The following is a 26,768-nucleotide window of genomic DNA, read 5'->3' as shown; positions in this document are numbered from 1 at the left end:
CAGATTTACCAGAAAGAAGGAAAGACGGGAAGATGGCCACAGTGACTGGAGCTGAGCTGATCCAAAGCCAGGAGCTTCTTCCGGGTCTCCCATGGCTTTGGGTTGTCCTCCACTGTTTTCCCAGGCCACAGGAAGGGAAGTGGATGGGAAGTGGAGCAACCAGGACACAAACCAGCACCCATATGGGATACTGGCTCATGCAAGGTAAGGATTTAGCCACTAGGCTACTGTACCAGGCCCTGATTAACCTCTTAAGTTACTTTAAGTTCATTTTGGACCAAACACAATTCTTAAAATTAATTTGAAAGGCAATTAGATTGAGAGAGGACTTGTAGCTACTGGTTCGCATGCTGAATGGCTGGGCTGGCCAGTACTGGGTGAGGCTGAACCCAGGCTCCAGGAACTCCATCTAGGTCTTCCAGGGTGGGCAGCAGGGCTGATGGATGAGGCACCTTCTGCCACACCCAGGCGGGTTCACAGGAGCTGGATCAGAGGCAGAGCAGCCTGCAAACCATCCCCCCATGTGGAATGTTGGAGCAGCAGGCACTGACCCCAAAGCCAGCCTGTCATGGTCAATTCCAGCCAAGACTTACTCAATTCCAGCGTGCTTACTGACCCCTGTGGTCACTCCCAAGCCTCTGCAGGGTTGCTCAGCTCGACACTACACAACTACACAGTGGTTAAGTGCTCTACCTGGGATCACATCCAGGCCATCCTGTCACAGACGTGGCAGGGCTGAGGCTGTGCAAGTTCTGGCAAGGGGAACACTTGACCCTCAGCCGCTGTGGTGTGTGTGCCTGTGTGTGGGTGGGTTCTTCCGACTGGCAGGCCGCACGATTGGTAAGTTAAGGTAAATGAACTGCGAGCACTCACTGGGACGTGTCCTCAAGCATGGTAGCAGTGTGTCTCAAAGGTGACATGAAAGGTGGTAATGAATTTTTTGAGTGGCATCAAGCTCATTTTTTCTCTTTACATGATTATAGAATTTAAGCAAAGTTTATGTAGTTTTCCATGTTTAATATTTGGTTAAACAAAATACATCTTCTGTAAACAAACCCAGCACAAGGCCAACAACAACAAAAAAATAGGGAACAAAAGCAAGAAAAACAAGAAGCCTCGAGCTGCCCCCCACTGGGCATCGGGTCAGGCCTCCCTCCCTCCCCGGAAGTGGGCCTGCTGCCCTGGGGCCTCAGCCTGGGTCCCCATTCCTAAGCACCAGGATAGGAAGTGAACAGGGAAAACCGGCCCTGAACTGTCGAAGTATCTGCATTTCCCACTGGGCTCGGCATGTGAGGGGCTCCAGGCCAGGCAGGTGTGCGCAGCCCAGGTGGGTGTGCGCGGCCTGGGCAGATGTGTGGAGGAGTTGTGTCCCCCTTCCGAGAAATGGCTTTCCATGGTGCCCAGGGCCCCACAGTCTGGCTTGTGATAAGCAGCAGGGTAGGCTTTCATTCTGGCTGGTGGTGGCTGGAATGTCATGGTACAGGGGGAGGGGTGCCCTGGGGTGCCAAGCAGGTCAGCAGATGGGACTGCAGCCAGCGATGCGACTGCTGCTTGGCAGCTTCTGGCACTCAGCATCGGACACAGCCAGGAGGCGCATGTGCAGACAAAGTGCTGGTGTGGACATGCACTCGGGTCCTGGGGAAGCCATAGCCTCGGCCCGCTGAGCTTGCTTGTGATGGGCACGCGAGCCCGTGCAGGCAGGCAGGCTGGCAGGCAGGCTGGCCGGCAGGTGGGACAGCTCTCAGGCCTGCTGAGACGGCGAAGTGCCTTGAGGCCACGGTAACCACATGGGCGGCAATGTTGGGTGCACGGATTCCCTCTCTTGACTTCCCAAAGTTACAGAGGAATGGTTAGTAACTGTCAGGATGTGGGACTGTTGTGACACACGTGACCACCCATCCCGAGGCCAAAGCCTCTCGTGACAGCAGCCCAGCCTCAGAGGCTCTGGTTTCCACTCAACTCCCTCCCAAACCAGTGGGACCTGATGCCGGAGCAGACTTCTTTTTTCTGAATTTTGCCAGAGTGGGCTGACTGGGAAAGCTGCTTTTGTCCCAGAGCCTCTTAACTCAGTGTGGTGAAATGGCAGGGACCAAACAGCAGTGCAGCCAGATCCCGCCTCTCCCAGCTGGCTCCTGCCACATCCTCTCAGGGTTCTCACCTGTAACACTGCACGGCTTATCCGCTGGCTTGGAATCTTGGTGAACTTCTTCTAAAGCTCCAAATCCCCTCAGGGCAGGGGCACAGGGTGGTGGTAAGGTGGGCAGCGGCATGTGGGCCGCCGGTGGGGTTTTGGAGATGGTTTCCTGAGAGACCCTAACGCTCTGGCTCCTTGGAGCCAGTTCCACAGCTGTGTAATCCTGCATCTCAGAGCCGCTGGTGCTGCGGCAAAGGGAAGGAGGAGGCGACGTCAACAGCAGGGCCTTCGTCCCGTCCGTCCATCAGCATGCTTGGGCCCACCTGCCCTTCCGGGGCGGACAACGCCAGGCGTTTCCGGGAACCTCCACATGCTGCTCTTATTGCACTGCCAAATCTGAGGGAAGACACCCTGGTGAGATGTTTGGAAAGTGGCAAGGGCGGCCCCATGGTAAACGGAGGCCGCAGCACATCACAGAGGACTGGAGGGTAGAGGCGAGGGCAAGGCGCAGTGGGATGTTACGCATCAGCCCTCCAGCTCTGACGGGCCTCCACCTCTTCTGGGACCACCAGCAAAAGTTCACAGTTCTTCCCTCGCAGGTGGTGCCTCAGAAACTTCCTGGGGGAAGAGGAGCAGACAAGTGGGAGAGTGACATGCTAGGGGACTGCAAATTCCAGTTTTGGGACCCTGGTCCTCTAGCATCCACCCTGTGCCTCTGGCAGACCTGGGGCACCCCAGTCGCCATCGCCTGGCTACCCCCCAAGTCCCGCCTGAAACCTGCCCTGCTCCCCACGCCCCATCTGGTAACTGTGGCTCCTAAAGCCACAGTGATAACAACGGCAGTGATAACAACGGATCCCAGAGCCAGCATCCCTGGAGGACCACCGTCCAGGCAGCCCATGGGAGGGGAAAGGTCTTCCTGGCCCAAGACCCTGTGTAGGGGACTGGAGCGAAATACCTTTAACTTCCTTCATCCAGAAGCCAGCCCACGCTCCCCTCACCCAGCACCACAGTCCCAACAGGCAGGGGATTACCTGAGCTCGCTCTCGCCTCCAATCCACTCGGGTGCCTTGAGTTTTGAGTCGAGGTTGTAGTAGGCCCCGCCCACCTCCCGCACACAGATCCAGTGCTGCCTTTTGAGGGGCAGTTTCAGTGGACCCCAGCACAGGCTGGAGGGCAGATTCATGATGAAGCCCATAACATTGGTGAGGGCGATGACACCAACATCCCTATGGAAAAGAAACATCAGGCCTGGGCCAGGGTCCCCATGTGGAGGACTGGACACGGCCAGCCGTCTCTCCACCTAGGCCATGGTACCCCCATGGAAGGCTGGACGTGGCCATCTCCCCACCCAGGTCAGGGACCCCCCTGTGGAGGGCTGGACACGGCCAGCTGTCTCCCCACCCAGGCCAGAGGCCTCCAGAAGGACTGGCGCTGCCCGCCGCAGCCCTGACCCAGGCTGAGCCAGGCACACGTTACCTGCGCTTGTCCCACCACACGGCCTCATAGCCTTTGGTCTGAAGTGCTGCCATGATGACATTCACATCATAGTTCCCATTTCCCAGCATGCTCTTCTTGTGGGGTGTCACCATGGTGTTCGGAGACAACCTATAGGTGTGGGAAGAGGCAAGCTAAGACATGGGTCTGCCCGGGAGCCTTCACTCCCCTGGTGGGGCACGCAACACCCAAGCCAGACAAGCCACAAGAGCCCATTCCAGGGCAACCTCGCCAGTTTGCTGAAAAACATTTAGTTTACTTGAAAGAGAAAGCTCTTCGATGCAGTGGTTCACTCCCCGCAGTGCCCACAACAGCCGATGAGCCAGGCCAAAGCCAGACCCTGGCTCTCCCACACGGGGCTGCCAGGGCCTCAGGGCCTCAGGTCCCCGCGACATCGCTTGCTGCCTCCTGAGCTGTGCATAGCAAGCAGCTTCCCAGCTACTGGAGCGAAGCGCCAGGCACAGTCTCCCCAGTTTCTGCTCAGTGTGTAGTCTGGGCTCCTGCCCTGGAGAGCCACCTGTCTACACAAACTAGCAGCTCCGTGGTGGTGGGATGCGTGGGCCTGCCAGTGGAAACAGTGTCACCGCTGCTGGCCTGACACAGGTTTTCATGAACACTCACTATTTGCTATTCTCACTTGCTTAGACAGTAACTACTGTTACTTCTGTTTTTTACATTTGGAATGTTATTTTTTAAAGTGCAATTCTTTATTTGAAAGTCAGAGGGAAAAAGAGACAGTGAGAGAAGAGACTCACCTGCTGGCTCACTCCCAGGTGAAGTGGCCCTGCCTGCAACAGCCAGACCCAGTGAGGCTGAAGCTGGGAATCAGGACTTTATCTGGATCTCCCATGTGGATGCAGGAGACCAAGCATCTTGGCCATCCACTGCTGCTTTCCCCAGACCGTCAGCAGGGAGGTGGATGGGAGATGGAAAGTCAGGACATGACCAGAGCGCCTATGGAATGCCAATATGGCAGGTGGCGGTGGAGTTACTTACTAAGGCACAACTGGTCACTTCTTTAGTCATTATGTAAGGGCACCATACTTGGCAATCATTAACCAATAAATACTGTATAAAGTTAAACGGGGTCCAACCATAATCAGAGGTCATATGTAAACTGGAGTGTAAGATCATCTTAAAGGCACTCCAAGTGTGTGTTGGGGGGTGTACTTGAACAAAATTTAAATATGCACACAAAGAATCAACTATAGAAAATTTCTGGGGGCCCAGTCTGGTAGTCTGGTGGCTGAGGTCCACACATGCACTGGGATCCCATATGGACACAGGTTCATATCCCAGCAGCCCACTTCCCATCCAGCTCTCTACTTGTGACCTTGGAAAGCAGTCGAGGACAGCCCAAGGCCTTGGGATCCTGCACCCACGTGGGAGACCTGGAAGAAGTTCCTGGCTCCTAGCTTTAGATCGGCTCAGGTCCGGCCATTGCGGTCGCTTGGGGAGTAGGTGATTGGACTGAAGATCTTCCTCTGTCTTTCCTTCTCTCTGTGTCTCTGACTTTGCAATAAAAAAAATAAATAGGGCCCGGCGGCGTAGCCTAGTGGCTAAAGTCCTCACCTTGAACACACCGGGATCCCATATGGATGCCAGTTCTAATCCCAGCTGCTCCACTTCCCATCCAGCTCCCTGCTTGTGGCCTGGGAAAGCAGTCGAGGATGGCCCAAAGCTTTGGGACCCTGCACCCGTGTGGGAAACCCGGAAGAGGTTCCAGGTTCCTGGTTTCGGATCAGCGCAGCACCGGCCATTGCGCTCAGTTGGGGAGTGAACCATTGGACAGAAGATCTTCCTCTCTGTCTCTCCTCTCTGTATATCTGATTTTGTAATAAAAATAAATAAATCTTTAAATAAATAAATAAAAAATAAAAATGGGTGAATATTCAAAAACAAAATCTTAAAATAAAAAGGGCCCAGCATGATACTGTAGCGATTTAAGTCCTCACCTTGAACACGCCGGGATCCCAAATGGGCCGCGCTTCCCATCCAGCTCCCTGCTTGTGGCCTGGGAATGCACCTGAGGACAGCCCAAGACCTTAGGATCCTGCACCCTCGTTGGAGACCTGGAAGAGCCTCCTATCTTTGGATTGGCTCAGCTCCAGCTGTTATGGCCACTTAGGGAGTGAACCATCAGACAGAAGGTCTTTCCTTTTCTGTCTCTCCTCCTCTCTATATATCTGCCTTTGCAATAAAAAAAATAAATAGGGCCCGGCGGCGTGGCCTAGCGGCTAAAGTCCTCGCCTTGAACACGCCAGGATCACATATGGGCGCCGGTTCTAATCCCGGCAGCTCCACTTCCCATCCGGCTCCCTGCTTGTGGCCTGGGAAAGCAGTCAAGGACGGCCCAAAGCCTTGGGACCCTGCACCCATGTGGGAGACCTGGAGGAAGAGGTTCCTGGTTCCCGGCTTCAGATCGGTGCAGCACCAGCCGTTGCAGTCACTTGGGGAGTGAACCATCGGATGGAAGATCTTCCTCTCTGTCTCTCCTCCTCTCTGTATATCTGACTTTGTAATAAAAATAAATAAATCTTAAAAAAAAATAAAGAGAAAAAAAATAAATAAATCTTTAAAAAAAAAAAAGAAAGAAAACTTCTGGAGTTAGCATGATAGCTCAACTGGGCTATCCACACCTTTATAGCGCCAATATCCAATATGGGCTCCAGTTCATGTCCTGGCCGCTCTACTTCCCATCCAGCTCCCTGCCTGTATGACCTGGAAAGGTGGAGAATGATCCAAAACCTTGGGACCTTACACTTGTGTGGGAGACCCAGAGAAGCTCCTGGTTCCAGGCTTCAGATAGGCTTAGTTCCAGCCGTTGCAGCCACTTGGGGAGTGAAACAGCAGATGGAAGATCTTTCTATATTTCCTTCTCTCTGTGACTCTGCCTTTCCAATAAAAAAAATTAGAAACAGAAAAAAAAAAAAAGCAAACCTTCTGTTCCAGCCAAAGCCCAGCTGCAGTCCTGGTTTTCCCAGCCCTCTGTGGACAGCCCACTTCAAGACCAATGCTGAGGCATCCCCAGGGGACTGGCCCCAGGACCCCGGGATGCTCTCAGGCCTCTCAGAGAAAACGGCAACACGTGTTTGCAGGCATCGGGTACAATGTCGCCACCATATAAACAGTGACTGCGTTCTGTTGTGGGAATAATGTAAGAAGGCCTGCCTGCCTGCAGTACAGATGCAGCTTCCCTGCCAGCATGGAATCTCTGGCCCCCAGGCGCTGATGCACCTGCTGGGCAAGACTGGCCTTCCCAGGTGCATCAGGACTGCACCAGGCCGGGAGCCGAGGAAGGCTGCCCTGCAGGAAGTCAGCACCCAGAGCTGCTCATGTGAAGGGCAGGAAGGGAAATGGGGCAAGCTCCTCAGGCCAGGCGCAGACTGGAGGTTGAGGAGGGCCACGTGAAAACTCCTCCACACACAGCAACCCTGCCGGTATTCAGTCAGGCCTCCCCACCACCCTGCAGCTCCAGCCACGGCGCCAAACTCTCAGCAGTCTCCAGGCCCCCCTCTCCTCAGACCTCCCGCCACATCAGCCGAAGCTGTTCCTCAGGCTGCACTGGTTGTTCCCTGTTTGTCTGGAATGTTCTTTCCCTAGCAGAGGGAAGGAACCTTTTCTTTGCCAAGGCCATCTAGGTATCTGTTAACACTATTCCCAGGCCACACAAAATGATCCACCTTTACGTCAGCCGACTACGACTGACTGGCTTTGGAGCCCCGCCTGTGGCTGGGGTCCCCCTGCTTTCATCTGGGCCTCAGCTCACTGCTGTCACCTCCATCTGCACTGCCCCCGCGCCCAAGCTGCTCCTCGTCACATCCTCTGTGTCAGCCTGCCTCGAGGACAGCCCGTGTCGCTGTCTCCTCCAGCACGTCCAGCAGGGCCCCGAGAGCTAGGCGAGGACAGGACATGAGGAAGGCATGCCTCAAGTCCTCGTGCTCATTTCTCACATGCTCCCTTTCCCCATACACATTAGGGAAGACATGGAGTATCCAAACAGGCCCTCTGCATCCCAACCCTGTTGAACTGTGACAGCAGCGAGTGCTCCCTGAACACCTGCTTGCCAGGCTGTACACAGGTGCTTCCCTCCGTTTCTCACCCCCTCCCCACAGTAAGCTCCTGGGGTATCAGTCCCATTTTTACAGGCAAGAAGAACTGAGGTTTGCTGATTTTCACCAACTGGCCTATGAACTACTAGAAGCAACACGTGCTATGACAGCCACGACACTGGCATCCCACACTGGAGTGCCAGTCATCCCATTTCTGATCCAGCTCCCTGCAAATGTGCCTGGGGAGGTAGCAGAAGATAGCCCAGCTTCTGGGGCCCCTGCCACTCCAGAGGGAGACCATGGTGGAATTTCAGGCTCTTGGCTTCAGCCCAGCTCAGCCCTGGCCACATGGGGAGTGAAGCAGAGAATGGAAGAATTTCTTTCTCTGTCTCGCCCTCCCACCCTATCACTACTTTTCAAATAAGTAAAATTATTTTCCTTCTTTTTTTTAAGATTTATTTTATATTTATTGGAAAGGATGATCTGTAGGGAGAAGGAGAGACAAGAAGATCTTCCATCCACTGGTTTATTCCCCAAGCGGCCATAATGGCCAGAGCTAAGCCAATCTGAAGGCAGGAGTCAGGAGCTCCTTCTGGGTCTCCCACACAATTGTAAGGTCCCGAAGCTTTGGACCATCCTCCACTGCTTTTTCAGGCCATATAAGCAGGGAACTGGACGAGAAGTAGAGCAGCTGGGACACAAACCAGTGCCCAGATGGCACTTCCACACCTGCATAGAGAGGACTAGCCAACTGACCCATCACATCAGGCCCAATAAAATCAACCTTGTGAAGAGCAAGCTTATACTGTACAGCTCATACAGCGACGGAAGCAGGAGTCCAGTCTGGGTTCTGTACCAGGACCCGGAGGCAGGGCTGCTGCCGGAACAGGCCAGCTAAGCCCCTGCCACTCTGTCGGGCCCTCAGATCACTGAGAAAGCTCCAAGGGCAGGCCTGGCCTCCAGGGCACCCTCATGCCAAGTGATGTCTTCACTCCACTCCAATAAGGATGAAGCCGGGTCTCACAGCCATCACTCCCTGCTGGGAACCGCTCAGAGCTGGTTCACAGAGTGCAGAGGGCACACACGGACTGCAGGAAGTGATGAGAACACAGACTTCTGGTAAGAATCCAATAGGAAAGCAGGGCTAGAGGCACTGCGGCTCCCGGACACACGGGACCTCAGAAACCTCCTCCTGGGGGCGTACGACGTAGGACCGGAGACCCCCTTCCCGCTCCCTCACCTGCCAGTCAGTCACACCCCTTCCTGCTTTCTCCCTCGGCCTCCATCCTGACTGCAAGCCCTCCACCTCACACCTGGGCTTCTGATACAGGTTCCTGATCTTCCAGACTTCTCCGCACCAGTGTGGCCCAGATGTCCCTGCCGCAACCCACAGTGTCATTCCACGGCATCATGGAAGAGCTGGTGGTGAAGCCAATTCCCGCCCTCCCCAAATGCCCTTCTCATCCTGCTGTTGAGGGAACCATGACTACACTGCCTGCAGTGTTGTGGGCCAGTGGGTAAAGTCACCACTTGCGATGCCAGCACTGATCTTAGCTGTTCCACTTTCACTTGCAGCCCCCTCTGAGGGGCTATAACACCAGCAAGTGCTTAGGCGCCTGCATCCACGTGGGAGACCCAGAAGCTCCTGGCCCAGCCCTGCGGCCATCTGGGGAGCGAACCAGCAAATGAAAGATTCTCCCTGTCTCTCTCAAACAAATAAATCCATCTAAAAAAAAAAAACAAAACAATAAGATCAATGCATAGAGCTTAAACTTCTGCTTCCAAACCAAACCTTAGTTTCCTCCAGTTGTGCATGGAAACTTTCTTGCATCTGAAAAGAGAGGCGGGGGCCCAGCGGCGTGGCCTAGCGGCTAAAGTCCTCGCCTTGAAAGCCCCGGGATCCCATATGGGCGCCGGTTCTAATCCCGGCAGCTCCACTTCCCATCCAGCTCCCTGGTTGTGGCCTGGGAAAGCAGTTGAGGACGGCCCAATGCATTGGGACCCTGCACCCACGTGGGAGACCCGGAAGAGGTTCCAGGTTCCCGGCTTCGGATCGGCGCGCATCGGCCCGTTGCGGCTCACTTGGGGAGTGAATCATCGGACGGAAGATCTTCCGCTCTCTCTCCTCTGTATATATCTGTCTGTAATAAAATGAATAAATCTTTAAAAAAAAAAAAGAAAAGAGAGGCGGAAGCCCAGCTGGACGACGCACACGCCTGGGCTCGCGGCCGAGCGGCCATCCACGCTGAGCACCACGCCTTCCCCGCCATGCCTGACACCTCACTGTAAGAGCCCTGAGGAACTCAGCTGTTTGATACCCGGCCCAAGCCAACAGTGCGTTGCTGGAACCAAAGGGCAAGGCCCTTGCCCTCTGCATCCCTCCTGGGCAGTCATGGGCAACTCTGCAAGCAGGCGCTGGCCAAACCAGCTCTGGTGAAATGAGCTTCCTTCTTCTCGCTCTGGGGCAGCGGTCACTTGAATAAGCGGGGTCCATCCGGTGCCCTTGCCATGCCCGTACTAGCGCTTGTCCTTTAACGAGCAGGCGCCAATTGTGTCGGCTGCCTTTAGGCAGGTTTTATTCCCTGAGACTGCACACAGGGAAGTGGAGCAGAAAGGTCATGGAGACTGGTCCAGGCCCGCCTGGTCAGTAAGAGGTGCAGCTGGGACACGCCCTCGGCACCCAGGACGGCACTAAACCGTACACCAGTGGCGGTCTTTTCCAGGGAATTCCATGGGTCCCAGACTCTGCAAACAAAGTCTTTGCAAACTCTTGTTTGGACGTTCTTGTGATTTCCATGGAAATCCTGGGCTGTGAAGACAGTCTCTGACTTTTCTCCCCACAGCCAGGGTCCTGCCTGGGGAGGTGGAGGTGACCCGCAGGTGGGCCTGGGGCAGATGTCTGGGGCAGGTAATCCACAGGTGGGCCTGGGGCAGATGTCTAGGGCAGCAGCTAAGCTGCTGCGTGGGTTGCCTGCACCTCCCAACGAACTGCTTGGCTTCCGGTCCTACTTCTACTTCCAGTTCTAGCTTCCTGCCAGCCATGTGGGAAATTCCGAGGGAGTGGGTCGGGCCTGGCCTGGGTTCTGTTGCAGGAACCTGAGGAATGAAGTAAAGGGTGCAAGATTACCTTTTTCTCTTCTCTATCTCATTCTGTCTGCCTTTCGAATCCAATGAAATACATTTAAAAAAAAAAAAAAGCAAACTTAAGGGGCCCGGCGTGATAGCCTAGTGGCTAAATACCTCACTTTGCATCCACTGGGATCCCATAAGGATGCTGGTTTCTGTCCCGGCTGCTCCACTTCCCATCCAGCTCCCTGCTTGTGGCCTAGGAATGCACTAGAGATGACCCAAAGCCTTGGGACCTTGCGCCCATGTGGGAGGCCTGGAAGACACTCCCATCTCTCCTGGCTTCCGATCAGTTCAGCTCCGGCCACTGCAATGACTTGGGCAGTGACCGAGCAGATGGAAGATCTTTCTCTATCTCCTTCCCTCTGTAAAGCTGCCTTTCAAATAAAGTAAATCTTTAAAACAACAACAACAACAACAAAACAACCTTTTTTTTAAGAATACAGTCTGCCTGGTTTGAGTCCCAGCTGCTTTACTTCTGATCTGGCCTCCTGCTAATGCACAGATGATGGCCGCGAGTCCTGGCCACCTGGCCACCTCCACGGGAGACCCAGATGGGGCTCCTGGCCCCTGGTCCCCTGGCCCCCGGCCCCTGGCTCCTGGCTTGGCCTAGCGTAGCCTGTTGCAGGCACTCGGGGAGTGAGCCAACAGATGGAAGATCTCTCCATGTCTCCCTCTGTCCATCTTTCAAATAAAGATGGGCCCTAGTTTAGAATCCACTAACGTCTACACCCTCAGGTAAATCCCACTCCTTTCTCACAAAAGTATTTTAATGAGAAGAGGGGAGGAGGCATTTCATCAAGATGATCCTTCTCTTGAATCAGGTCTAAAAAGACGTGAATTAGAAAATCGGGCTCGGGCCCGGCGGCGTGGCCTAGCGGCTAAAGTCCTCGCCTTGAAAGCCCCGGGATCCCATATGGGCGCCGGTTCTAGTCCCGGCAGCTCTACTTCCCATCCAGCTCCCTGGTTGTGGCCTGGGAAAGCAGTTGAGGACGGCCCAATGCATTGGGACCCTGCACCCGCGTGGGAGACCCGGAAGAGGTTCCAGGTTCCCGGCTTCGGATCGGCGCGCATCGGCCCGTTGCGGCTCACTTGGGGAGTGAAACATCGGACGGAAGATCTTCCTCTCTGTCTCTCCTCCTCTGTGTATATCTGGCTGTAATAAAAATGAATAAAATCTTTAAAAAAAAAAAAAAAAGAAAAGAAAATCGGGCTCGGGCCTGTATGATGCATTTCTGAACAAAGCACAGATCCTAGGCCAGACACACACTGGTGCCCGTGCACATCAGCCATCACTGTGGCTATGATTGTGTTTGGCCCTTGGAGAAGACAGTCAAACCATCAGGGGCCAATATCAACAACACCTGTTCTCACCTTTAGAAATGTCACCCTGCGTCTCCCCAATCCCCTTACAAGGGGCTCCCCAACATCCTTAAGCATTCTGTTCCTCTCCACTTTGTGAATTTTTCCCTTTTATCACACAGGTTTTCACGTAGATAGATTGTAAGACTTGTTTATTTAGTTCAGAGTTTCTGACAGGAGAAAGATTTAATCTGCTGGTTCACTCCTCCAATGACTGCAAAGGCCAGAGCTGCATGAGGCAGAAGCCAGGAGCCCAGGTCTCCATCCAGGTTTCCCTCATGGATGGCAGGGTCCCAAGGACTTGGGCCATCTTCCACTGCTCTCCTAGATGCACTAGCAGCGAGCTGGGTGGGAAGTGGAGCAGTCAGGACTTGAACCAGTGCTCTTGTGAGATGCCAGCACTGCAGGCAGTAGCTTAACCCATGTTCCACAGTGCTGGCCCCTGGTTAGAGTTCTAATACCTGCTTCATTTGACAGACAGACGCATGCTGCTTGCAAGATCAGGAGATCAGAATGAGTCCAGTGAACACTGCTGGAGTCTGAGTATTTTCAGAACAAGCTAGCAGAGCTGCTGCTGTGCCATTTTACTTCTAGGATCCTTCTCTCTCTTATTCAGACTTACTTATTTATTCAACAGGCACAGTGACAGACAGTTCAATCCCAAACGGTCGCAATAGCCAGGGCTATGCCAGGTGGAAGCCAGTAACACCATCCTGGTTCTCAGCCGGGTGGCACAGGCCCAGGCATGTGGGCATCAGCGGCTGCCTTCTCAGGCACATCAGCTAGAGGCGGGATCAGAAGCAGAGTAGCCAGGGCTCAAAATGGGATGCCGGTGCCACAAGTGGCGGCTTACCGCACTGTGCTACCACACCACCTCTGTGACCCTCACACATGAAGATGACACAATGCATGAGGTCAATTATCTTCAGCCACACACACACAAGGATGACATCTGTCCAGTGTGTCTCATCTTTTCTCCAATCTCACAGGCTCTGAAGATGGATGCTTCACAAACCCGTTTCTTTTTTTGCTGCTTCTGCAGATGTAGCCACTAAGTTTAAATCTGGACTCAAGCTGGCACTGTGTGCAGTACATTAGGGCACTGTCCATGATGCCAGCATCCCACATGGGCACTGACTGGAGATCCGGCTGCTCCAGTTTGGATCCAGCTCCCTGCTAGTGCTCCCAGAAAAGCAAAAGATGGACCAAGTGCCTGGGCCTCACTTGAGAAACCCAGATGAAGTTCTGGGTTTCTGGCTTCAAAAGCTGCCTTTCAAATAAATAAATATATATATAATGAGGAAAAACAAACAAACAAACAAACAAAAAATCTTGGGGCCAGCACCATGGTATATCAAGTTAAACCTCTGCCTGTGGAGGCAGCATCTCACCCAGGTGCTGGTTTGAGTTCCAACTGCTCCACTTCTGATCCAGCTCCTGCCAATGTGCCTGGGAGGCAGCAGAGGACCACCCAACTCCTTGCCCCTGCTCTCACATGGAGACCCAGAAGAGGCTCCGCGCTTCTAACTGGCCTAGCTCCAGCTGTTGTGGCCATTTGGGGAGCAAACGAACAGATGGAAGATCTCTCTCTCTCTAACTCTGCCTTTCAGATAATATTAAATCTTTTAAAGAATTCCACGACAAAGAAGACTCTCTCGTAGCTGTCCCTCACTGCTGTTTTTTCTCTCCTGCTCATTTCTGTTTCAAACATGAGTCATCTCGTATCTACAACTCCATGAACTCCACCCTGCTTTCATATTTCTCCTTTTAGCTGGCTACAATGCAACTGCTAAGACCAACTTCCTCCCAACGGACAGCATTGATCAACGTTATCCCTCCCACGGCAGCCAGGCGCTAACTCCGTCCACACAACAGTACAACCTGAGATCTGGGCACGCCTCTAGCTGAACTCAGCAGCACTGCCTCCTTCTGATCCAATCTACACAGACAGGCTTTTTACTTTCTCACTGCCTAACCCCAAGGCTCTCACCTTACTCGCACACGTCCTCAGGGCTAGGTTAGGTGTGCACAGCCTGGCTGCAGACTTCTCAGAGGGCCCTGTCCTGCTCAGCTTGCTCTCTCCCCTGTGCCTAGCAGTGCCTGGCACCCCAGAGGCAGCTGCCGCTGTTTGCTTACCACATTCCAGCCGCCTCTGGTGCTTGCCTCGCCCACTCCACTTTCCCTGTCCCTCATGATTCCCCTCACACTTGAGCGGCTCCTGCCTGGCCACAAGATTTTTTCCACACAGGTTCCACTCCCAGGACCCCCTTTGCACAGCTCTGTGGTGACATGGAAGGCCTTTTGCACGCTGAGCTCCCAGGGCACTGAGAGTGTAGCATAAGGTGCCAGGGCACAGGGGCCACAGGCCCCCAGCTCCCCGTGGGGGCTGGGCCCACGTGCAGCACTCCCTCCCAGCTCATACCCTCCTGGCTGGCTGTGCACACACACAGTCCAGCCTGGCTCCCGGCTGCTGGTTAGTGGGGCCAACGGCGCCAGCAGCTGCTCTGACAAGTCTCCGCAGCACTCCGGAAGCAGCGGGGCACTTGGGAGACAGGCCTTGGAGTCACCCCCTGTGGGTCCCCAGCCTGCCACTGTACAGCTCTGCGAACCCTGGGCCATGATTTTCTCATCTCAAACATAGGAAAATGAGAGACTGTGCTCCTTCCTCATCCTGCAAAGATGGGAATGCAGACAGAATCAGCTCAAAAGAGCCTTCAGCAAGGGCTGGGCACCCCGTGTCCACAAGCCTGAGGGGTCTGTTGGGATTTCCCGGTCAGATCCGGGAACACCTTCACCCCAGCTTCCCACCAGTAAATCCCGGGGAGCAGCCCCTGAGGACATGAGGCAGCCACAGTGGCCCCTAAGGCCCTGGAGGAACACAATCTCCTTGCCACCACCTCAGGCCCCAGGCCCCGGGACACATCGTCCTCCTCTGAGGAGCTGGCTCCACCTGTTGCCAGATAATGCCCATCATGCCAACGACACATCCTCCCCGCAAGGCTGTGGCACTCCGCTGCTCACTTCCGGCACCAGGTGGGAACTGCTCTCTGAATCCTGTCAGCACACTGTAGTTCTTTCAAGAGGAACGCTACGGCTTTTGCGGATTAGGTGGGTTCCCTCCTAGGCAGATTTCTGTGTGGACAAAGGGACTCTGGAAAGGGTCCCCTCCGAGACCAGGCACCACCTGACCGACTTCCCGAGTGGTCTGTGCTGAGCCATCCCGGTCCTGTTCCAGGGGTAAGCTCGGCCAGGCCCCTCCGTGTCCAGGCTGCCTCAGCCTGAGACGGGCAGTCCTTCCACGGCGCTCCAATTCCTTCTCAAACCCTGCAGGGAGACCATCACAGCAGACACGAACACTCCCCTCCTCTCCCTGTGAAGTGACACTCTACTGCCCCGGAACACGGAGGCAGCAAAATGACTGCTGGCAGGACACACGGACCAAGGCCGCGGCTCCAAGGAAAAGCGGAGTGCGGTGCACACGTTCCGCCTCGGGCGGCAGGTGCTGGAGTGTGCACCTCACATCCTGTCCCTGGGCTGGACAGACGGCAGGAGGGACAACGGCTCAGTCGCCACCCCAGCTAAGTTCAACCCCAGCTCCAACTCCTCCTGTTGGGTTACTTTGGGCTAACTGCCAAACTTTGCCAAACCAAAAATTAACTGTACATGGAACACAGAGGGTGAACACATGTGGGGGCTCTCCCAAAGTCCATGGAGACGCAGAGCACATACAAATACGAGACCTAGATTTCCATGTAGCGGCACCCAAATAAACATAGCTTTTTCATTCCTTTACCACCAACTTTTTGAAGTGCCCCCCCGAATTCTAGGAGCCTGATGGGTAGATGGCAGGAGGCCGGCTCAGCCCTGTGCCCGGGCACTGGCCATTCGTGGCTGACACTCCCAGTACCAAGTGCTCCTCCTGCCTGTCACAGCACTCAGCCTGGCACCTGGAAGGGCACAACGCCCAGAAGGGGGTCCCCTACCTCTGGAAAATCTCCTGCAGGGCGTCCCGGGTGAAGGCGCTGCCGTCCTGGAAGACGTTGTTGAGCGCGTGCAAGGCACAGAGCTCGCGGCGCTGCTTCTCGTGGTAGATGTGGGCAGGCGCCGCTGGGGGCAGGTCCAGCGACACGCACTTGCCCTTGTCTCCTGTCCATGGCACGCAGCTCATGGTTTTGTGTGTGAGTGTGTCTTAGGGTCTGGAGGAGAGCTCACAACCCCCCCTAAACGCTTCCCACCGGCTCCAGTAAGTCCAGAATTCCTGAGATCCACCTTATACACAGGTGTCCATGCTAGATACTTTGTCAGTAGGAGAAGAGGCTGGGCTCCAAATGGGAACGACAAAAAAAGAAGAAAAAATCAACCTCTTCTCTCTTCTCGATAGAAAAGTAACTTTTGGTTTAGCTGACTTCGCCACCGCTGGCAAAGCGCAGATTTCTGTTTAAATCACACACACACAGAAATGTCAGACCTGGCTTTCCTGTCCTCCACCCGTGCCTCCCACGCCCCTTCCCCAGACCACGATTCTCTCTGTCTCTCGTCTCGCCGAATTGTCTTCTCTGTAGAGGCCAAGCAGGGGTCAATAAGGGAGGCCCGAGAGCCACCGGCGCTCCTTTTCTTCCATTTCTCGCCGACCGCGACGCCAAGGCCTGGACGGTGGAGAACACGCACGAATCCCAGCAGCTAGCGAGGGCCGGGCGGCGCGGGCGGGCAGCGCTCCATGCCGTGGGCGAGGCGGCGGGCCGCGGGCTCCCTCGGTCAGGGCGCAGACACTCGCCCTCTCGCCTCGGGACCCTGCGGAACACACCACCGCGGTCAGCGCCCGCGGAAACGGGGCGCAGCGCTCGGGGGCCGCCAGGGAAGCGCCCCTCGCAGGGGCACCGGCCAGCCCACCGAGGGTGGGCACCGGGGCCCAACGGGCTCGCCGCCCTCCGCCCCAAGCCTCCCGCCCGTCACGTGAATGCGAGCCCAGACGCCTTCCCGCCGCCCCTCGGCCCCTCCGCCCCTCGGCCCCTCCGCCCCTCACCGCCTCGGGCAGCCACCCGGAGCGGCCGGCCGCCGCCTGGGCCGCGGGCAGCGCACCTGAGCCCGGCGTCAGCGGCCCTCGCCCGGCGCGCGCGCTCCGGAAACGCCCTCCCGCGTCGGCCGCGCTCCGCCCCTCCGCCGCGCGTCACGTCTCACGTCGCCCTGACGTCAGCCCCCGGGGGTCGCGGCAGCGTGGAGGGGCGGCCGGGTCGGTGGCCGCGGCGTGCCCAGTTGCGGGACGCGGAGGTGACCGGTCGGGCCGGGGTGGACTTCTCCCGGGCTGCGCCTTGGTGTTGTGGGCGGGGCGTCGGCGCTGTGCCGGGTCAGCCGCCCCGCTGCGAGGACCGGGTTTGTGGGCTCAGAGCTCTCCGGCACCTGGACACGGGGCGCCCACCGCACCGCCCCGCGCGTCGCAGGGAGTGCCCGTTACCCTGGGCCTTGCTCCTGGTGGCCAGGTTTTCCTCTGAGCCTGCACACATTGTGTGTGGAGAAAGAAGGCCGATTCTCAGGGCCTGTGGAAGGCATGGTTATCCACCTGCACCTTGTGGGGTTTTGTTCTGAACATGGATGAAACAGTAAAGGAAGAACTCGCACCTTCCCCGGCCCAGTAGTTTCACTGGACAGTGATGTTACACTGGACAGTGTCCTCATTACGCAGCCACGAGCTCCTATCACAGAGTAAGATGACCTTTGCGTCCAACATCAGTTTTTGGCATCGGCGTGTCCGTATGAGGGTTATGCAGACATTTCTACCAGATTTTTTAAAAAGATTTATTTATTTTTATTGGAAAGTCAGATTTACAGAGAGGAGGAGAGACAGAAAGATCTTCCATCTACGTAACATGCTAATCTTCCACCTGCAAGTGGCAGCCACAGCCAGAGCTGAGCCCATCAAAAGCCAGCAGTAGACAGGAGCCTTCTCAGGGTCTCCCACACGGGTGCAGGGTCCCAAGGCTTTGGGCCGTCCTCCACTGCTTCCCCAGGCCACAGGTAGGGAGCTGGAAAGGAAGTGGAGCAGCCAGGATCCAGCGCCCATATGCGATCCTGCCACATGCAGGGCGAGAGCTTTCACCACTAGGCTACCTTGTCAGACCCCTCCATCAGATTTTTTTTTTTTTTTTTTTTTGTCTAGGGCTTGCTTTGGAGCAAGTGCTAAGTTTTTGTATTGTTTTGTTTTTGTTGTGTATATATGTATATTTAAATACAAAGCTCTCTTTGAAAGTGGTTAGAACTGTTGATTGGGAAAGAGTAAAATCAACAGAACAGGGGTGCAAAAAAGCTGATGAGTGCCCCCCCATCCCTGCTGCCTCTCTGCAGGGTGGCAGGTGGCTGGCTCAAGGCTGGCTTTGCATGGGGGACATGGGGTGGGCAGAGCAGCAGGAACTATAAGTTGGCGAGCTGGTCATGCATGGCCTCATTGGCCTGGTAGTCGGGCAGGGCCAGGGCTTTTCTCCCGAGACATTCTTGAACATTGACAGGTGCACATGGCTGCTGTCACCACATGCACTCGGTAGAGCAGTTGGTCCCTGCCGCCACCTGGCTCTTGAAGGATGCAAATTTGAAAGCATCCAACTCCTCTGGCTGAAACTTCCCCAGATCAGCGATGTCCTAGGTCTCTGCCGAGGCGAGCTGTGTGGCAGCAAGCACCCTGCATGTCATCCTGGAGGCTTCACAGGCGAATGTGAGGCGTGCGGGTGGTAGGACCTGGCACAAGCACTGTTTTAATAGACATGTGTGAGGCCATCATGGTGGCTCAACAAGCTAATCCTCCCCTGCAAGCGCAGGCACCCCACATGGACGCTGGTTCAGATCGGCTAGCTCTGGCTATTGCAGCCACATGGGGAGTGAACCAGTAGATGGAAGATTTTTTTCTGTCTCTGCTTCTCTCTATAAATCTGTATTTCCAATAAAAATAAGTTTTTTAAATAGGCGTGTATATAAACTCATTAAGTTTTCCAAAAAGTTTCCTTTTAAAATGTATTTTATTGGAAAGGTGTATTTAGAGAGTGGGTGAAAAAGAGATCTTCCATCCACTAGCTCACTCCCCAAGAGCTGAGCCGGTTTGAAGCCAGGAGCCAGGAGCTTCTTCCTGGTCTCCCACGCAGGTGTAGAGTTCTAGGGCCTTGGGGCATCCTCTGCTGCTTCCCAGGACACAATCAGGGAACTGGATCAAAAGTAGAAGGGCAGTGTTGGTGGGCAGAATCCAGGTAAGTCTGGTCAGGGGTGCAGGTGTCTGAATCTCTGAGCCAAGTGGCTGTGGCTGAGAAAACTTGTACCAGGCCAGGCTTCCTGCTGGGGATCCTAGTTCCCCATCCTCTGCCAAGTGGTGGGTGAATTCTGGGCTTGTGGGTGTCCAGAACAACAACGGAGCCAGGCTTTGCCTGCTGGCCACCTGGTGGCAAGCTCTGGGTCATTGGGGGTCTAGAATTATTGCCTAAGGACATCCATGAATAAGGCCACAATATGTGTAGATGAGGATTGAATCCTGCAGGACACTCAATGACAGGGCTACTGTACTTGCAGGTAAGCGAGGGGACTGAGACATGGTGGTTTGGAGGGGAGAGACTAGAAGATCTGTATGGATCAAACTGATGACCAGCCCACATGGGAATCTGGAGTTGGGCTTGTTAGCATGGAACATTGCTGACCACAACACACCAGTCCATGTGAAAGCTAGGGCTGGGGACCTGTCTAGCAGGACTAGATCCCAGCACTTGACTGAATGTTGAAACAGAAGGCAGGTCACATTAGGAAGGGCTATGACACTAACCAGCAAGTGAGAGAACCAGCTCCGGGGCTAGATTCTGTGGTGGTGGTGGGCCAAACTCTGTGGAAATGCAAGTCCCATTGGTTAGCTCAAGAGTTGGGGTGGAGATGGGCTGAGCTAGGTGTGATCGTGGACCTGCAAACACTCAGGTACAGGGACTGAGAATAGTCTAGGCAGGTCTAACCTGTAGCACTCGCATGTGCATCCTAAACAGGGTGTGAGGTGGGCTGGCACAGCATCCACCAACTCATACGTGCCAAGCACCCGCTGGCATGTGTGAGATCTAGATCTGGGAGTGGCCTGAGTGGCGAAACTTGGGAAACTCCCCTAGTGGGTCATAGCTCCCACTGGTGAGCACATGGTCCAGGCCTGGGAGTCAGGCAGGCTTCCAGCTGTTGGCTAATGTGTCAGTTGGTTTTGGAAGGGGGCGGACTGGGCAGGGCCAAGCAAACCTTAGCTCACAGGCAAATGCAGAAACCAGACTGGAGCATAGGTCATGCTGGACTAGGCTGTCACACCTACTGGTTTGCATGAGCCAGGGATGAGAGCAGATTGAGCAGGACCAGGTTCCAGCACTTGTCAGTGAGAGAGTTGGGATTGAGGGCAGGCTGGGTCAGGCCAGGCTACAGCATCCAAAGGCAAAGGCCAAGACAGGTGAGGGGCTATGCCAAGCTGGGTCAGAGCAACCACTGAGACATGCAAGATCTGTGGCTGGGAACAGACCTGGTTGGGGAGTAAAGGGTATGTCCTAGCTGGATTGTGGTTCCCACTGATAAGTGTCAAGGCCAGAGTGGGGGTTGCTGTCTAGTCTGGGCATGGCTGTAGTGGCCCTTGGCATGAGTGTGGACTGGATCTGGGTTGCACCAAACTGGGCTAGACGCCAGCACCCACTGGTGCTCATGAGAACCAGGGTAGGTGTAGGACAGGCTAGGCTAGGTCTCTGCCTCTGTTGAGCCATGTGTGAGCTGTGTCTGGGTGTGGACCAGGCTTTGCTGGGCTGTAACACCCTACAGTAAAAGCCAGAAAGGGTGACGGCCAGTCACGAAAGGCTACTGTTCCTGCTAGGACAGGAGGTGGGCCCATGAACCCACTGGTGTGTGTGAGATCTGGCATTGGGAGAGGTTCTGATGGAGGAGCTTGGGAAACTCCTCTGTTGGGACACAGTTCCTGCAGGTAAGCGCAAAAACCATGATAGGGAGCAGCCCAGACCAGGCCAGGGAACAGTACCCACCAGCATACATTTGGCCCGGGTTGGGGACAAACCAAGCTGGGCCAGTTCATGTCACCTGCTGGCAAGTCCAAGTACCAGAATGGTGTGGGTCAGGCCAGGTTGAGTCACAACACAAGCCAGTTCATATGAAGGCCAGGACTGGGGGCTGGATGGGCTGGGCTAGGCCATAGCCTCCACCAGTGTGAACTGGAATTGGAGCTGGGCTGGGCTAGGCTATAGCCTCCACCAGTGTGAACTGGAATTGGAGCTGGGCTGGGCCAGGCCAGGCTGCAGCACCCATTGGCAATTGCCAAGGAGATGCGGGCCATGCCAGACTGGGCCACAGCACCCAACCAGCCCAGTGGGGAAGTTTCAGGGGGAGGGGGCGAAACCAGTAGGGAGGCTGTGGAGGCCTCCTCCCTCCATCCCCCCCGCTAGACCACCACTAGCACTGGAAAGCATGAGTTGGGATGGTGCAGACCAGGCCGGCCAGGACTCCAATACCTGTTGGCCTCATGTGGGCTGGATGGGCAAAAGCCAGGCTGGGTTAACTGTTCCTACTGGTGCACGTATAAGTCAGAGTGAATGTGGGTTGAATGGGCTTTGCCACAGCATTAGCTGGCATGAGGGGCAAATTCTTTTTTGGGGGTGCAAATTCTGTCAAACTGCAGAATTACCTGGAGAATGCAAAAGATCCAGGAGTGGGAATGGAACGATGAGGGAAACAGTGGGCACCTCCATCTTGGGTTACCACTCTGGTGAGCATGAGAACCAGGACTGGGGCAGGCATGACTGGACAGAGTGGCACCTGTTGGCAGGTGTGTCGGCTGGATAGTGGGACTGGTTGGGTTGAACTAGGGATGTGAACTATGGGATGTGGAACAGACTGGAGCAGTCTGCTGTACAGACGGGCAAGCACGGGAACCAGGGCAGGGGGCTGGCCTGGTGAGGGTTATTGCGAGTCGCTCTGACTAGACTGCAGCTAGTGTATGTGAAGACCGAATGGGTGGTGGGCAGGATTGGGCTGGGCTGCAACACCCATTTTTTTCTGTAAAAAACAGAGCTGGAGACAGAACTGACCCAGCAATTGCAACCACCAGCATGTGCACAGTAGGCTGATTGGGGCGACGGACTGTGCTGGACCCTGTATTGGCAAGCACACACAAGAATCAGGTCTGGGATCATGGTAGATGAAGGTTTTTGTTTTTTTTTTTTTTTTTTATTACAAAGCTACTTTTAATACTCTGTGGTGTGCCACACAGGAATAAAAAACACTGGGAAGAGACAACCCCGTCACCCTCAGGAGTGGCCCAGAGGGAGAGAGGCTACCTGAGGGGAAGTGCCGGAGTCCAGCTCAGAAGGGTGTGTGGAATAATAGACGTAGAGAGAAAAAAACGGACCACTACTTATTTCATGATCATAATGGACAATGCAAGAACGCTGTCCCTTTTATTTACACAGAAGCAATCACAAGTGCTGGCACATAATTTTTAGGTCATGGTCAAGTGGGTGTTTCCAAGGATAATTCTGCCCTTTGTTTTACCTTAAAGCTCTCAATAGAAGTTGTCAATAGAAGTTCTCAATACATGGTGCATATCAATCAGTAACACATTCTTACTACAATCCTCATTCTACAACTTCATCTTGAATCAGCTATGGGAGGAAATGCTTCACAAAAAAAGGGAGGAACCTAAAGATCAAGGATGGTCAAATGGGGGCAGCAAAGACTGCATGAATTTAAAAGGCTCTTTGGCGAGACTTATCAGCAACATCAACTTCCAAGCTCATGTAGATAGTAAAAACCAAACTACAAGCTACTTGGGTTCCTCCTTTTCATCTCTTTCTGCTTCTGCTGCATGATCTCTGAGTCCCTCTGCTTGCGGGAGGCAGCAGAAAGCCTGTCATCTTGGTACTTTCCCTTAACTGAGTCGCTCTGCTTTTCCATATTCTTCTGGCGGGTGAATTCACACTGGTTACCATGGGTCATGGCGACTTCTTTGACTTCTCAGATGAAGTTTTTAGGGGGATTCCCCCAACTAAATTGCTGGACTCAGAACCTCAACCATGGGGAGAATTGCAGATTCCGTCGTCTGACCGTGGAATTCATGTGTCAGAGCTGGGCCTCCTTAGTGGCTTAGCCGGAGCAGTGGACAGCATACCCAGATGCACATGGAGGATATGGCAGTCCATGGGAGTCTGCAGAGAACACCTGGTACCATAAAAAGATGGAGGACAGAACAAATGGCTCAAATAGCCCAGCCAAGTGTTGGCAGTGAATATCTGGGCAAATGGAGACTCTAAGGTGGACTATGTCAGCTAGTGGAGTCTGGAGAGATTTCATCTTGCTTACAGTGGCAAGATCAGCAATAATTTAGAACTGTTGAACTATTGAAATCTCATGAGCAGGACCCTCAGAGCATGCCCCACATCAGTGACCCTGGGATGGTATCAGGTTGCTGTCCTCCATCCCAGGGTTCAGAGGCATTTGGGAGGCTGGGTGGGTGTGGCTTCTCTCCTTGTCTTTCCCCACTTCCCCTAGACACAGGAAGGAAAAAAAGAGAATGTGGAAATGGTGATCTCACCCACATTCCTGTAGTCCTTGACCCTAATCACCCTAATCAACTATGTAAACATCATCAAAAATAAACATAATTAATTTTTTTTTAGATTTATTTTATTTTTATTACAAAGTCAGATGTACTTAGAGGAGGAGAGATAGAGAGGAAGTGGAGCTGCCGATTAGAACCAGTGGCCATTTGGGATCAAGGCGAGGACCTTAGCCACTAGGCCACGCTGCCGAGCCCCCATAATTAATAATTTAAAAAGAAGTAGAATGGCCTGGCCAGGCAGAATGACTCAGTGGCTAAAATCCTCACCTTGCATGCATTGGGATCCCATATGGCTGCCTTGGGTCCCTGCACCTGCGTAGGAGACCTGGAAGAAGCTCCTGGTTCTGAATTAGCTGATGTGGCACTTGGGGAGTGGTCCAGTGGGTGGAAGATCTTTCTGTCTCTCTTCTCTGTAAGTCTGCCTTTCCAATAACAATAAATCTTCATTAACAAAAGAACAGTGAGGACTTGAGCCAGCACTCATAATGATGCCATAATGATGCTGGCTCTACCGGCCACTGCTTAGCTTGCTAAGCCCTAAAACTATTTTTAAGGAGAAAAAAAATTGAAGCTCAAAGAGACTTGTTCATTTGTTTCCAATCATATGCATGTGGACCCAGTATATAGCAGATTCAGGATATAAGCCTATTCAGGATCTAAGTTTCAGAAACAGTATGTAGAGATGGTAATCCCCTCTCTCTGATCTCCCCGTTCATTTCTGGAAGGTACCACTCAGAATTATCTTTTCTTGACGAGGTCCTACAGTGGGAAAGTAGTGGTTTTTAGATTTGCTGTCAAGCATCAGGACCCCTTTCTGAACTTGAACTCTTTCTGGAAGAGCCAGTTGGAAAAGTGAAAACTGTTCTGACTCATTAAAGCAATAGCCAACAGGTGTTTTCCCCGTTGTCTACAGCCCAGCACTTGTAATCACCAAAACGTGACATCTCTGCTGTACCCATTTGAGTGTGCTGCGGCCAGCTAGCCTCAACTTCAATCTCGTGTGGAGGCGGTCTATTATCAGATTTCTGGCGAAGATCAATGGCATTGCAGTTCTTGAACTTGGCAAGAGAGAAAATTCAGAGCCGGTTCAACTCCAGCGAGGAGCAAAGTTTATGAAGCAAAGCGCAAGTGTGTACAGGAAACACCCAAGATGGCTGCCTTCACCACCGGGAGTTCTGGGGGGTGGGGAACGGAGTGTATGGGGGTGTCTTTCCTTGTCTGTCCAGAGAGGCAGGGTATTCATCCCATTCTGTAGACTGGAAAGGTCTATTTTAGTCTCTGTGTGACCCGATCTGTCATGGTGATTTGAGGATTTCTGCATGACAGAGGAATGCCTAAAAAGAATGAGGGTAAGGAGGGGAAGGTCTATTTTAGTCTGCATGTGGTTGGACCAGATCTGTCTTGGGGATTTTGAAGTGGAAGTCTTCTTTCGGGGCAAGGAAGAGCTGACCACACTCAATCTCTCTCTGGCTTCTGTTAAGCTGTGTTTTGGCCAGGCCTTAATTAGCTAGGCTGCAGGATGGGGCTGGAGGGGAGGAGGGTGCCTGGTGTCTAACTGCCTACGCTAACCACCTGGAGGTGATGTTAGAAACCACAGGTTAGAAGGTCAGGGCCACAAAATTTCCTCTCTGCAGGTATCCTGCCCTCTGGAATGTTCTACCTGGCAGGAGTTCCCATGACCCTGTCCTTGGGAACCCTACTTTATTTGCTGGAATGGCTCACAGAATTCCAGGAACTACTCCATTACATTTGCCTGTTTAGTATAAAGGATTTACCAAGTGTGAGATGGACACTTGCTCCAGGGCAGAGCCCCCTCAATTTATCCACTAGCGCTCAGTGCAATTGTAACCAGGGTCTTAGGGAGTGTCTGAGGGGAATCAGGGACAAAGGCCAAATATGCATTTCACAGCATCACCATCATGGTGCCTTACAATATCTTGATATTGGGCTTTTCTGTCAAACCCAGATTTTCATAATCATCTCACGGGACAGGAGTGAATATTGAGAGGACGTTAGTGAGCGATTTAACGAGAGGTGTGTGTGGGGGAGAGTCCTTTGGAACTCCTACCCGGATTTGGGGAATTTGGTGACTTCCCAGTTTGCCAGCTGTGTGTGGGATGAACACACCTCCGTAGTACACAGTGGAAAACACCTACGAGCCACACCCCTAGTTCCTGCGTCCTTCCCTTCTCTTCCTCGCTCAGGAAGCCAGCGCTGAGACCGTGGTGAAACCCTATGGAACGGAAGGGCCAGGCTGTCTGGTTGGATGAAACGGGAATTTAAAACCCAGATGTGTGCTGTGGATGTTTGGGAGTGGGGTTTCTCACAAATGAAGATCCTCTGGTAAAAGCGTGGCTTCATAGTGCTTGTGGCTTGCACACCGTGTGTGTGTAAGTGTTCGCGCGCACGCAGCTCCTCCCTCAGAGACAATGAATGGAGAATTCTCCTCTGAGCTCAGCATTGAATTAATGGCCTGGCTCCGGCTACTCTAGTACTACAACTCTTGGAATACGCGGCATCGATCGTCCTATTCAAATCACCTGGAGCGTGCCAGCACGCCGGACCTCGCTGTTCCAGCCCGCGCCTCGGTCACGGACTGGAGTGGGCGTCTCCTGTTGCAGTTTACTCTCCCGGAGCCCCGGCCCGGGGCGCGGGACCTAATCGAGGGCCCCGATTGGACCAAGTACCTGTCCATCATCAAGAGACTCGGCCTCCAGGTGTTTGGCAGGACCACTTGGAAGCCGAGCTCCGCCTCTGGAAAGCGGGAGAGTCAAGGGGGCGGTGCGCAGTGACGTTGCTGCTATGCTCATTGGACAGTTGCTGCGTCAGTCAGACTCCACTCGGCTCCCATTGGCGGGAAGGCTCCGGGATGGGGCGCGTGGACAGCCAGCTGCCCCCGCCCCGGGAAGGCTCCAGGCGCGTGACGTCTCCGACATTTGTTGTTGGGATTTGGGGGTCATTAATTATTCATGAGGTGCTTTGCAGGGAC

General features: G+C 54.0%; 1 protein-coding gene across 3 annotated transcripts; it reads right to left on the bottom strand.

Annotated features, from left to right (window-relative positions):
• Positions 1–1,714: 1,714 nt before the first annotated feature.
• JOSD1 (Josephin domain containing 1) lies at positions 1,715–17,427 on the bottom strand. Of its 3 annotated transcripts, none has more exons than XM_058673496.1 (5): positions 17,251–17,427; positions 16,155–16,962; positions 3,614–3,742; positions 3,169–3,363; positions 1,715–2,752 (listed from the first exon to the last, which is right to left on the bottom strand). In XM_058673496.1, exons 2-5 carry the CDS (start codon positions 16,337–16,339, stop codon positions 2,653–2,655), a joined length of 609 nt encoding a protein of 202 aa, XP_058529479.1. In that variant the 5' UTR covers positions 16,340–16,962; positions 17,251–17,427; the 3' UTR covers positions 1,715–2,652. The 3 variants fall into 3 exon arrangements, with proteins under 3 accessions (XP_058529479.1, XP_058529480.1, XP_004589554.1); XM_058673497.1 differs by lacking the exon at positions 17,251–17,427 and adding an exon at positions 17,195–17,242; XM_004589497.4 differs by lacking the exon at positions 17,251–17,427 and having other exon boundaries at positions 16,155–17,154.
• Between the last annotated feature and the right edge of the window lie 9,341 nt (positions 17,428–26,768).

Source organism: Ochotona princeps, chromosome 15 (genome assembly GCF_030435755.1).
Source record: "Ochotona princeps isolate mOchPri1 chromosome 15, mOchPri1.hap1, whole genome shotgun sequence".
Taxonomy (NCBI): Eukaryota; Metazoa; Chordata; class Mammalia; order Lagomorpha; family Ochotonidae; genus Ochotona; species Ochotona princeps.
This window is presented reverse-complemented; position numbering and strand designations above follow the sequence as displayed.

Excerpts from the sequence above, each read along its gene's own strand:
- JOSD1 (XM_058673496.1), bottom strand. The coding sequence starts at position 16,339 with ATGAGCTGCGTGCCATGGACAGGAGACAAGGGCAAGTGCGTGTCGCTG. Across the intron at positions 3,743-16,154 it reads CTGCAGGAGATTTTCCAGAG|GTTGTCTCCGAACACCATGG; the intron begins GTAGGGGACCCC and ends CCACACCTATAG. Across the intron at positions 2,753-3,168 it reads GGAGGCGAGAGCGAGCTCAG|GAAGTTTCTGAGGCACCACC; the intron begins GTAATCCCCTGC and ends CTCTTCCCCCAG.